Source organism: Phacochoerus africanus, chromosome 3 (genome assembly GCF_016906955.1).
Source record: "Phacochoerus africanus isolate WHEZ1 chromosome 3, ROS_Pafr_v1, whole genome shotgun sequence".
NCBI classification, from domain to species: domain Eukaryota; kingdom Metazoa; phylum Chordata; class Mammalia; order Artiodactyla; family Suidae; genus Phacochoerus; species Phacochoerus africanus.
Window position 1 is genome coordinate 30401324 of NC_062546.1, and position 13104 is coordinate 30414427.

Sequence of the window (13104 nt, forward strand, 5' to 3'; positions counted from 1 at the left end):
AATTTAGCAGTTTTAAGTGTACAGTCAGTGATATCAAGTACATTCACAATGTAATGATGGAAGTACGATTTCCAGAACTTTTTTATCATCCCAAACAGGAACATCTACCTATTAAGTTATAACTCCCCTTTCTCCTTACCCTCAGTCCTTGTAACCTCTATTTTTTTTTTTTTTTTGGCCACCCCAGAGCATATGGCATTCCCAGGCCCAGGGATCAGATCCCAGCCACAGCTTAGGCTTAGCTTGCAACACCAGATCCTTAACCCATTGTGCTGGCTGGGAATTAAACCTGAGTCCCAAAGTTCCCAAGATACCTCTGATCCCATTACAACACAGTGGGAACACCATTTTCAATTTTGTTTAATTTCTTTTTTTTTTTTGTCTTTTTGCCATTTCTTGGGCCACTCTTGCAGCATATGGAGGTTCCCAAGCTAGGGGTCAAATCGGAGCCATAGCCACCGGCCTACACCAGAGCCACAGCAACGCGAGATCCAAGCCACATCTGCCACCTACACCACAGCTCACGGCAACGCCGGATCCTTAACCCACTGAGCAAGGCCAGGGATCGAACCCACAACCTCATGGTTCCTAGTCGGATTCGTTAACCACTGGGCCAAGACGGGAACTCCAATCTTGTTTAAATTTTATGTAATTTTAAAGTTACTCTCTATTTATAGTTATTACAAAACATTCCTTATGTTGTACAATACATCCCTGAACCTATCCTAGAGCCAATAGTTTCTACCTCTCACACTCACATGCCTATATTGCCCCTCCCCCAAACTGGTAACCACTTGTTTGTTCTCTATATCTTTGGGTCCACTTTTATGTTATATTCACTAGTTTGTCGTATTTTTTTGATTCTACATATAAGCGATATCATACAGTATTTCTCTTTCTCTGATTTATTTTATTTAGCATAATGCTCTCCCAGCCCCTCTACATTGCTGCAAATGGTGAAAATTTTGTTCCTTTTTTATGACTGAGTAGTATTCCACTGTGCGTGTGTGTGTGTGTGTGTGTGTGTGTGTGTGTGTGTGTGTGTGTGTGTGTGTGTGTACATATACATACATATATACTTTTTTTTTGCCTTTTGTCTTTTCAGGGCCCCACCTGCAGCATATGGAGGTTCCCATTCTAGGGGTCAAATCAGAGCTGTTGTTGCCAGCCTATGACACACCCACAGCATACTGGATCCAATCTGTGTCTGTGACTTAAACCACAGCTCACAGCAACACCGGATCCTTAACCAACCAAGTGAGGCCAGGGATAGAACCTGCATCCTCATGGATGCTAGTCAGGTTCATTAACCCTTGAGCCACGATGGGAACTCCTTCATACATATATACGTATATATATACATATACATAAACATCTTCTTTATCCATTCATCTGTTGATGGACACAGGTTGTTTCCATGTCTTAACAATTATAAATAATATTACTGTGAATATCGGGGTGCATGTATCTTTTTGAACAAACTTTGTTGTTTATCCATCCTGTATATACTAGTTTGCATCTGCTAATCCCAAACTCCCAATCCTTCCCTCCCTCTACCCCACCCCCTTGGCAACCACAAGTCTGTTCCCTATGTCTGCGAGTCTGTTTCTGTTTTGTAGATAGGTTCATTTGTACCATATTTTAGATTCCACACGTAAGTTATATGATATGATATTTAACTTTCTCTCTCTGACTTACTTCATTCAGTGTGATAATCTCTAGGTCTATCCATGTTGCTGCAAATGGCATTATTTCATTCTTTTTTATGGCTGAGTAGTATTCCATTGTGATACCACAGGATGCCACATCTTCTTTATCCATTCGCCTGTCAATGGACATTGAGGTTATTTCCACGTCTTGGCTATTTTAAATAGTGTGGTTATGAATATAAGGGTGTGTATATCTTTTCAAATTATAGTTTTGTCTGGGTATATGCCCAGGAGTGGGACTGCTGGATTATATAGCAACCCTATTTTAGTCTTTTTGAAGAAATTCCATGTTATTTTCCATAATGGCTGCACCAATTTACATTCCCACCAACAGTGTAAGAGGGTTCCCTTTTCTCCATACCCTCTCCAGCATTTATTATTTGTAGACTTTTTAATGATAAACATTCTGACTGGTGTGAGGTAATATCTCATTGTAGTTTTGATCTGCATTTCTCTGATAATTAGCAATCTTTTCATGTGCCTATTGGCCATCTGCATGTCTTCTTTGGAGAAATATCTGTTTATGTCTTCTGCCCACTTTTTATTGGATTGTTTATTATTTATTATTGAGTTGTAGGAGCAGTTTGTATATTTTGGACATTAATTCCTTGTCAGTTGCTTCATTTGCAAATATTTTTTCCTAGTCCATTGTTATCTTTTCATTTCGTTTATGGTTTCCTTTGCTGTGCAAAAGCTTCTAAGTTTGATTAGGTTCCATTTGTTTAGTTTTTCTTTTTTTTTTCCTTTTCCTTTTCTTTTTTCTTTTTCTTTTTCTTTTTAGGGCTTCACCCGTGACATATGGAAGTTCCCAGGCTAGGGGTCGAATCAGAGCTACAGCTTCTGGCCTACGCCACAGCAACATGGGATCTGAGCCACATCTGCAAACTATACCGCAGCTCATGGCAATGCTGGATTGCTGACCCACTGAGCAAGGCCAGGGATGGAACCCACGACCTCATGGTTCCTAGTCAGATTCGTTAACCACCGAGCCACGACGAGAACTCCTCTCCATTCTACTTTTGATGGACGTTTGGGTTGATTCCAATTTGTATCTATTACAAATAAAGTTGCTATAGGTATTTGTGTAACTTTCTGCACATGTGCAAGGGTTTCCTTTTAGTATATAATATATATTATACACCCAGGAGTAGGGGCATGCGTGCCTTCAGTTTTACTAGATTATATTGAAATGTTCTTTATCTTATCACATGTGAAGTGCAATACAAAGGCAAACACCTCTAATGACACACGGTACAACACAAATAAGTGATTACAAGAAGGAATTCTGGGCAAAGAGTTGGGTTCATCCATATAATGCTCCAAATTCCCATTATCCAAAAGATGGCTTGGAGGGCAAGGAAGGGCTGACCTGTTTTGTTTGTTCATTTGTTTTGCTTTTTATGGCCATACCCACGACATACAGACGTTCCCAGGCTAGGGGTCGAATCAGAGCTGTCGCTACTGGCCTACACCACAGCCACAGCAACTCCAGATCCAAGCCACGTCTGCAACCTACACCACAGCTCATGGCAATGCCAGATCCTTAACCCACTGAGCAAGGCCAGGGATCGAACCTGCATCCTCATGGACGCTAGTCAGATTCGTTAACCACTGAGCCACAACAGAAACTCCCTGATCTCACTGTTAAAAGAGCTCAGGGAGGGTGCCTCATCCTCACGCCATTTTACATATTTATGAGGAAGATAGAAGGAACCTGGGAATCCTGTGGCAACTATGTAACAGAGGGAACTTTCTGGTCAGGGAAATGTCTTGCTAGAAGCAGGAGAAATCCAGAGCTTGAGTTTACAAGCCTTTTCAGTTATGCTGAACTAGCAGTTTCTAGGCTACCCCAGGGAGAAGGGAAAGATTCACTGGAAACTTCCAGTAGACAAGCCTGGGTGTGTTCAGTCATATCATTATATAATGTCCCTTTCCGTCTCTGGTAAGTTTCTTTGCCCCAAAGTCAACTTTATCTGATACTAAGTGAACCACATCTACTTTCCTCTGATTAATGTTTGCCTGACACATCTTTTTTTAAATTCTTTTACTTTCAAGGTGATTATATCTTCACACTTGAAGTGAACTTGTTATAATACATAGTTGCATTATGTCTTTTAATCTACTTTGCCAACAAACTGTGCACTTATGTGTACTTTTCATTATATATGTTAAACTTTGATAAATAAAAACTTTTTTTTTTTTGGAAAAAAATGATGCTGTACAAGAAGCACTGGAGGCCGGGAGAAAAGAGCAGGGAGTGGGAGGAGTGGCACTAACCTCTTGTGGTGATCTGTGATTGAAAATATGAGAGAGAGTAGAATTTCCCATTGTGGCTCAGTGGATTAAGGACCCAATGTTGTCTCTGTGAGGATGTGGGTTTGATCCCTGGCCTTGCTCAGTGGGTTTTGGATCTGGCTTGCTACAAGTTGCAGCACAGGACACAGCTGCAGCTCAGATCCAGTGTTGCCATGGCTGTGACGCAGGCCACAGCTACAGCTCTGACTTGACCCCTAGCCTGGAAACTTCCATCTGCTGCTGGTGCAGCCATGAAAGGAAGGAAAGAAGGAAGAGAGGGAGGGAGGGAGGGGGAGAGAGATGGAGAAAGAAAGAACGAAAGAATGAACAAATGAATGGAAAGAAGGAAGGAAGAAAGAAAGAAAGAGAGAGAGAGAGAGAAAGAAAGAGAGAGGGGGGGAGGGAGGGAGAGAGAGAGAGGGAGGAAGGAGAAGGGGGGAGGGAAAGAGAAGGGGAGGGGAGGGGAGAAAGAAATTTGAGAAAGAGGCAGCGATAGACACCTTGAGAAAAGACAACATCCCAGCACTAGGCAAAGCTTACATGACAGGCTACATGGATGTCTTTGTACCACATTTTGCCTGTTAGTATTTGCCCCATTCCTGTCCTTACAAGCTCTCCTCTGACTTGCAGGGGGCTTAGGAGACTGGAAACTACATTTTATGGGCTTCTTTGCAAACTAAGTTACAGTTAGTTTTGCCAGTGGACCTCACAGGTTGGAGATTTGAAAGTGGAAGGAAGGGAGAAATTTTCCTACTTCTGGCTCTAACCACGGCAGGCGACCACAAGGGATCCTAGCTGTCTGTAGGCTTCAGCAGCAGCACCAACTTCAGCAAACACAGGCTTATAAACACCAGAACCAAGGGTGTTATCAGCTTCCTGATTTCTAAGTAAAACCCTGTTTCCTTTTGCCCAGCTGGCTCTTCCAACACCCTCACATCCAATGTCCAGCATTAAATTTCCCTCTTCTTGAAATACCTAGAGTGAGTTGTTTTCCTGGTAAGATACTGACTGACATAACTTCCCCTTCAGTCTGAAAGAAACTAATCAAACCCTCTCATTTGGAGCTCCCGTCATGGTGCAGCAGAAGCAAATCCAACTAGGCACCATGAGGTCAAGGGTTCGATCCCTGGCCTCGCTCAGTGGGTTGAGGATCCAGCATTGCCATGAGCTGTGGTGTAGGTTGCAGATGTGGCTCAGATCCCACATTGCTGTGGCTGTGGTGTAGGCCAGCCGCTGTACCTCCAATTAGACCCCTAGCCTGGGAACCTACATATGCCATGAGCACGGCCCTAAAAAGTGCAGTGGGCAGGGGGGGACTCTTTTACCAACACTCTCCAAAAATAGCTGGTGAAGCAAATTCAAATGCTTTCAGCTGCTCTAACTTTGGTTCTCTCCTTCTCGGAGCTGTCCCTGTCCATCCCCCCAAGCTTGCCCCCCCCCCATCGCCTCTCTGGCATTCCGTTTGAGCTGCAGCTCTGTACTTCACTCCCATGGGTGCAACTCCCATCTCTGCTCCCATAGCAGCCGGCTTCCACCGTGGCACACCTCGCTCTGTACTCCACTGTCCCCTCTCTTAACTGGGAGCCCCAAGAGGTTGATGGGCACTTTTTATCCTTGACTCCTTGCATGCCTGGCACTGAGCAGATGCTTACAAAATGTTTAACAGCCACATAGAGGCACCTGCTGCAGAAGTTGATGGGGTGATGAGTGCTCAGCCACGTTCTAGTTCATGAAAAATCCAGATGGCATCCTCTCTCCACGCTGTTTTCCAGAAGTCAACTGATGAGAGTATGCAAGTGTGTGCAGGATAAGATGGGAGAAGAGGGGAAGCTGAGGCCCAGCCCAGGGAAAGGACCTGGGACACAGAGATCACAGGAAGATTGGCTGAGGGGCCAAAGTAGCTTTAATGAGCCCGAGCACCTTTACTCCCACTTTGTCCCTCCCTCCCCACTCTGTGTCCCCTCCTTCAGTTCTGGACAGGTCCAGCCTGCCCAAGGCTTTGGGGTTCTTCAGCTGGAGGTGTTAATCCTTCTGTCCCCTGAGCCGCTCCAGCCGCCTCCGAAGGTCTGGGGGCACTTTGGCCCCAGCTGCCAGCAGCTCGCGAAGTCTCTGTTTGGGAGTCTTGGTGAGGTGGAAATTGCAGGGCACAGGGCCCTCTTCAAAGGTGACCCGGCAACTCCGTGTCGCTGTGTGGTAGCCCTCAGCACTGGCAGTCACCATGTAGTCCCCTGGGGTCAGCAGACGCCAATAATCCCCGCCCCAGGCTGAGAGGAGTGAAGGGCAAGATGAGAGTCCAGGGATCCTCAGCTCCCGACCCAGGCTAAAGCCCCCCACCTCCACCGCCCCCTCCCCACAACGCACCGGTTGTTACATCATGGTTAATCCCATCCACGGCAATGACAGCATCAGCAATCCCGAGCTCTGTGTCCTTGTCCCTCACAACTCCCGCAATGCCCATGCGCACCTGTGTGGGAAAAGCTTATCAACAGCCTTTCCCTTATGCATGAAAATGTGATCTCGAGTCCATTTTCTGGCCCTGTTCCCCCCCAAATCTGATAGAGGTGAAAGGCCTACTCTGTTCCGAGCTGACAATAGGCTGGTGAAAATATCCCCTGATAAATGGTTCCTGTTGTGACTCAGTGGGTTAAGAACCCTACATAGGAGTTCCCCTTGTGGTGCACTGGTTAACGAATCCGACTAGGAACCATGAAGTTGCAGGTTCGGTCCCTGGCCTTGCTCAGTGGGTTGGGGATCCGGCGTTGCCGTGAGCTATGGTGTAGGTTGCAGACACAGCTCAGATCTCGCCTTGCTGTGGCTCTGGCATGGGCCGGTGGCTACGGCTCTGATTAGACTCCTAGCCTGGGAACCTCCATGTGTTGCGGGAGCAGCCCTGGAAAAGGCAAAAAGACAAAAAAAACAAAAAACAAAAACCTGACATAATGTCCCTGAGGACACGGATTTGATCCCTGGCTTTGTTCAGTGGGTGAAGGATCCAGCATTGCCATGAGCTCGGGCGTAGGTTGCACATGCGGCTCAGATCCGGTGTTGCCATGGCTGTGGCACAGATCACAGCTGCAGTTCCAATTTGACCCCTAGCTTGGGAACTTCCATGTGCCACAGATGTGGCCTTAAAAGATAAATAAAATAAACAGAAAATAAATAAATTGCATCTAGACTAGGAGAACTTTTAACTGGCAAGAGGTCATATCTTTGGGCTTCCCCAAGGGCAATGGCTCTTGCTATTGGGCTTGTCTTTTAGAACCCTTGAAAATGATACTCATGGAGCCACTCCAAGGGACTTGCGTTCCTGTGGAAAGTGAAGAGTCTATGCCAGGGCACTTCCTGCACTTGCATAATCGGAGTCTCTTCTGAAAACGGCTCTGGGTCGACTCCATGGACCACTGCCTAGACTGCTGTCAGGTCTATTCCTACCCGCTGACAATGTCTGAAACAGCCCTGCTGGCACGCTGTGCTTCCTGTCCTATATCCCTCCAAGTCAACCCAATGCCAAGTGTGACCCATGGCACCTGTGAGTCAGAATGCTCCGCCTGACCTTAGGAGAACCTCCTGTCGGGAGCTGCAACCGACGGAGGACAGGTCAGGAGCGCCTCCGGCAGGCCGGGGGTGGGGGGATTCGGGTCTGACCTGTTCCAAGTAGGTGAGAAGGGCATCCTTGTTATTCTCCCACTCCTGGGGCAGCTCGTTCTCGTGAGGGAACTTGTCACAGGACAGCTCTACAGTGACCTCAAAGCAGTTGGTGTGTAGGTAGCTGAAGTCATTCATGCCTAGGGTACCACAGACACCGGAGCCTAAGGGGATGGGATGGCGGCCCGGCCCTCCTCATGCCCTCCTCTGGGAGACACTTCCTGGTGACAACTGCCACTAGCGCGCTGTATGTGACTGTCTGACTGGGGGCAGCGTTATGGGGACAGGGCTAGCCCCACCCTCAGGCACATACTCCCAGGCACAGTATGCCAGTCAGCCCCGTTGATGACATTGCCATATGAGGAGAAGTCCTGGCTGTGGCAGGGTCGGCGATCTGGGTCCTGCATGGCCCGATTAGTGCCTGCATAAACAGTGCTGAGCCAGCGAAACACGGCCTCATCCGGGGTGGGCGTGAGTTCTCGGGCAGCCCACGGAGTCCGAGTCATGTCGAAGGGGTAGGACACCACGAGCTCACCCCCGTGGAGGTTGGCACTTAACACGAAAGGGATCCGCTCCATCCACTTGATCACGGCCCGTGTTTCAGGAGCCACCTGGACGAGGGCAGGTCAGGAGGTGCAGAGACAGAGACAAAGGCCCCCATCTCTGCCCCCAAAATACTCACAGTGGCATTGGGCAGGGTGTAGTAGGTGGGCAGTGGCAGGTGATGGTTCGGGACAGTGTCAGGTACCAGCCCATCGTCCTCTGCTTCCCACAGCGGTGTGTTGAGGTCAGCAAAATTATGGTTAAGGTCAATGCCCTGGTGGTTCCAGCGGCCCTCTGCCCAGCCCACCAGCTCTGAGCCCTGCCAAGGATGAAGTCTGTTCAAGCCCAGCAGTCTCTGGGCACCAGGGCAGAAGGAGCAGGCTGGCCCTTGTGCCAAGTGGCTCACCCGGCGGAAGGCAGTCTCATAGCCATCAGGGTTCATGGAGGGCAGCAGGTGAATGCGCATTTCAGTGAGCAGCCGGGTCACTCTCGGGTCCCCTCTCAGGAACTCGTGGCACAGGAACTGCATGAGGAGCAGGAGCAACTCCCGCCCGAGGGCCTCATTCCCATGCATGCCGGCCACGTAGCGCACCTCGGGCTCTCCTAGGAGCACACAGGGGTTCGCAGCTGGCTCACGCCCTTGCCCCCTCCCCCTGCCCGCCTCTCCCACCCCACCTGCCAGTACCCAGCTCATGCTCCCCAGGCTGGTCTGACATTTCCATCACATACAGCTTCAGGCCCTGGTGGCTCTTCCCGATGCTGTAGACGCGGGTGATGTTGGGGCATTGCTCGTTCACCTGCTTCATCAGCTGGGGACGGAGGGTAGCAGAGGGTGGGGCATGGGGGGGGTCAGACCACACAGGGCCAGGGAAGAACTTCAAAGGCCAGTGCGGCCCAGATGGGGACACGGCAACCCGGCACAGGAGGGGGCAGTGGCAGACCGCAAGGAAGGGTCAGAACAAGAGAGGCGCCGTAACATGGGAAATCAGGGCAGTTCAGGAATCAACAAGAGAGCGAGATGGGGGAGGACGTGAGAGTGATAATCATAGCAAGTTATGGTCCGGGGAGCAGGGACCTGAGATGGGCAGAGCCTCCCTCCTGGATCATAGGGCTTACGTCTGACCTTCCTCATGGCTTTATAATCATGATGCCGGAAATCCAGTGGGTCGGAGGAGCCCAGCATAGGGACCTCAGGGAACAGGCTATTAGGATCTGGTAGAGGGCAAGTTCACAGTAAAGGGTGAGTTCACAGTGGAAGGGGCACCTTGCCCATCCAGCCCTCGTCTGACTGCCCACCTGAGACCGGGCAGGCCAGGATCTCTGCCCGGAGGCAAGCTGCACCTCCCTGGAGCCAGGTCTGGGGCAGCAGACGAATGAAGCGGGCCACCTGCGGCTCAGGCAGAAGGTTCATCACTGGTGTCTCCGGATCCGAATTGGCAGGAAATACCTGAGGCATCAAGTCCTTTGTCATCAAGGGCAGCTTAGACCCCAGCGGCCTGGCCCAGGGCCCATGGAAGGAGCTCAGGCCTGAGCTCACAGACAAACCCACCCTGGTGGGCCCAGCTGGAGACCTGCACTCCGTGTCAAACACAGACCCCAGCCCACAGCCTTTGCTGATGGGCAGCCCTAGGTAGCCACACTTTCCAACTTGGTCACCGTTCATTAGACCAATATGGCCATGCAACTCAGGAGCAGTCAATCCTGAAGCTGGCCAGGACCCCACACTGCAGGGTGGGGTAAAGAGGGCTCCCCGAGACAGGGAAGCTGGAGCTGTGAGGTGAGGAGTGATGCAAGGACCATCGCCAGAAGGGGTGTTCCAGCAAGAGGCTGTGGCATGCAAGAAGCATTTAGGGAGAATAAAGCCATGGTCCAAAGCAGCCTGGCTCCCAAGGCTGCCTGCTGGGTGCCACCCATCCTGACAACAACCCCCTTTCTCCTGGATGCCCAAGTGGGAGGCATCAGGGTCCTCAAAGGAGCCCCAGACCAGCCCAGTACCCTTCAGTGGGCCAGGAACCCAGCTCCCGGTATAGAGAGCCCAGCCACCACGGGACCTCTCACCGCATCCATCCCACTGCTGCGGTTCTTACTCCCCCACCAGGTCCGACTGTCATTGCTGAACTGGACTTTGTATGATGTGACCCAGTCATACCTGGCAGGAAAGGTGGAGAGAGATCACGGGTGGCCCCTGGGACTCCCGCTCCAGCCCTTATCAGTCTACCCATGACTTTCCTGGCCTGGGGCTGGCCTGCCTCACCTCCAGATGGAGTTCCTGCCCTGTGTGATAACGCCCGAGAAGCGGGTGGGGTGTCTAGCGTCCACCTGAAGCCATGGCTCGGCATCCTGCTGCTCAGCACACCAGGCCCCATCAAAAAGGTCACCATCCTCCAGGCCTGACTGTGGGCACAGGACAGAGTAACCAGAACCCTGGTTGGCCATAACAGAAGGTGGGGGGAGCAGGGGAAAAGGTCTTAGGGGCTGCCTTGCTGACCTGGATGTTGAGCCGTCCTCGGTGTGGTCCAAGACCAAAGGACTGGCTGCTAGATGCGTCCAACTGGTTATCTGAAACTCGCAGGGACTCCAGGCCCAAAGGGGGACAGCCTGGGACAGGAAGAGAGTAGTGAGCTGGGGCCAGAAAGAGAATGCTCAGGGCAGGTGGGAAGCTGGGCCTAAGCTTGCCATGTGCTGGATGGACAGCCTGGGGGACCGAGACCTATGTTAGTGGGTGCCCCCAGGGACTGCAAGTCCAGGCAGGGCCCCTGGAGCAGAGGTACCTGGTTCTTGCTTCTCGGGGAGGTCAAGGGTCCCTGCAGGGCTGGTGGTCACCGAAGGCCCGACAGTGACTGGGGGTCTTGGGCGAGTTAGCTTCTTTCGCTTCTTCATGATGATCTTTTTCTTCTTGATGACTCGAATCCGTACATGGTGTTCTGAGGTCCCTGAGGACCAAAGAGGCAGAGCACCAGGGAAGGAAAGGAGGGCATGAAACCCCAGATGGAGAAATCTGCCAGCCCAAGAAAGCTGGCGAGGCCCTCAACACATATCCAAGCACCTTAGCGTGGACTTAAAGACCCTCACAGTCTGACCCCAACCCACCTTTGCAGCCCTTTCTTTGGCTCCTTCTCCCCTTTGCCATGACTACATGCCTGGCCCTCACCAGTAGAGAGCTACGCTCTGTCACCAGGCTTGCTCCAAAGAGTTGAATTTGGCTCTTTACCTCCTTTTTTGCCTGGCTGTCCCCTCCCCTGTCATACCATCCCCCACCTTTGATTTTAGTGCCTCATTCCCATTCTTCCTTTGCATCTTAGCCCTTCACAAGCTGCCTAAACCTCCCTTTAAGGAGCCTCCCTTAGCTCCAGCCTCAGTCTGCTGCCCCAAAGCTTCTGGGCCACCCCCATGAGGGTTTCTCCCCCCTGGGCTGAGCTCTCCTGTCCTCAAATGCATGTCTGTCTGGGTGCTCAGGCTTTCCAGAGCTGGACCTCTGCCCTGCCAATCCTTCAGCACAAAGCAGTGCACGGGATGGGTGCCCTGGGTTCCCCACCGACCCAGGCTTCACAGATACCCCCAGAACACACTGCACATGTTCATATCTGGTGCCCTGTGCCTCTGTCCCTACTGTTTCCTTCTTGGCTGCCTTCCTCTTCAGCTCTTCCTTATTCAGAGCCACCTTCAGGACCAGTTCCACTTGCCTCTGCCCAGAAGCCCTCCTAGACTGCCAGCCCCTTGCTTTCCTCCTCCTCTCTAGCTCCATCTCAGAAAAGTTGGGAAGGCAGGCAGCCGTCCCCCTCCCTCCCCAGACGGCACTCCCTTCCTCCAGGCGCGCTCCGCAGAGGGCTCTTCCTCCCTTCCTCTCCGCTTTCCTTCCAGCCTCAGCCTGCAAGCTCTTTCCCACACAGTCCCGCTCTGCGCCTTTTAGCCTCCTCGGTGCTCTCGTCTTCGCCTCCTCCCGGCTCTGGCCTCAGTTTCCTCATCCGAGAAAAGGGAAGGTTTGGGCTGGAAGAGGCAGCATCCCACTGGCTCCAGTCCCAGGACTGCTGACTCGCTCTGACCAGGAACTGGAGCTGCTGAGTCAGCAGCCATTGCACCGGGCAGGGAGTGTGTGTGTGTGTGTGTGTGTGTGTGTGTGTGTGTGTGTGTGTGTGTGTGAGAGAGAGTGTGCGCGCGTGGGGAAGGGTCACCACACAGGCACGGGGCGGGGAGTGTGGCGTGTGTGGCGTGTGTGTCCGCGTGCTGGGGAAGGGTAGCCTCAGGGGGGCGGGGAGGGGGGCGGAGGGGTGGGACAACCGACTTGGGGGAGAAGCGGGCGGTGGGTCGAGAGCTCACCGTTCTCCTTCCCCGCGGGCGGCTCTGTCGGGCTGCTCCGCGGGGCCGGGCTCGGGACCGGGGCCTTGGTGGTCCCGGGAGGCGCCAAGCCCAGCACGGAGGCACTGGGCGCCCCCAGACTGACACCGACGGCAGGCGCAAAGGTGGCCAAGGCGAGCAGGAGACCCCACATGGCTGGGTCCAAGGCGAGAACGCGCGGGGCCCGCGACGGCGGCCGGTGGGTTCGCCTCTTCCTGCCGGGGCTCGGGAGCCCCCCGCCCCTTCCTGCCGCCGCCGCACGCCCCCTGCGGCCTCCGGCCCGCCCACAGCCCGCCAGCTGGCCTCGGACCCGGGAGCCGAGGGGAGGGGAGAGGAGGGGACGAGGGAGGGGACTGGAGGGAGGTGGGGTGGGGAGAAGAGGGGAGGGGAGGGGAGGGGAGGGCCGGGCGGGCAGCCTCAAGTCTCTGCACCCATCCACCCCGCCCCTCCCCTCCCTCCCCTCCCACCCCCCACTCACCCGCCTCGCTCCGGCCCGGCCCTTTACCGTCTGTAAAGCCCCCAGCACCCTGGATTCCACGTAATCCTGTGAGACTCCGTCCCACAGTGGACACCTACT

At 52.4% G+C, this 13104-nt stretch overlaps 1 protein-coding gene across 1 annotated transcript; it reads right to left on the minus strand.

Moving 5' to 3' along the window:
* Window positions 1–5889: 5889 nt before the first annotated feature.
* Window positions 5890–12803, minus strand: CPXM1 (carboxypeptidase X, M14 family member 1). The gene is made up of 14 exons (XM_047771465.1): window positions 12510–12803; window positions 10964–11125; window positions 10681–10790; window positions 10447–10586; window positions 10251–10341; window positions 9489–9639; window positions 9316–9404; window positions 8878–9001; window positions 8599–8795; window positions 8332–8511; window positions 7963–8260; window positions 7650–7789; window positions 6366–6468; window positions 5890–6268 (listed from the first exon to the last, which is right to left on the minus strand). Exons 1-14 carry the CDS (start codon window positions 12679–12681, stop codon window positions 6027–6029), a joined length of 2199 nt encoding a protein of 732 aa, XP_047627421.1. The 5' UTR covers window positions 12682–12803; the 3' UTR covers window positions 5890–6026.
* Between the last annotated feature and the right edge of the window lie 301 nt (window positions 12804–13104).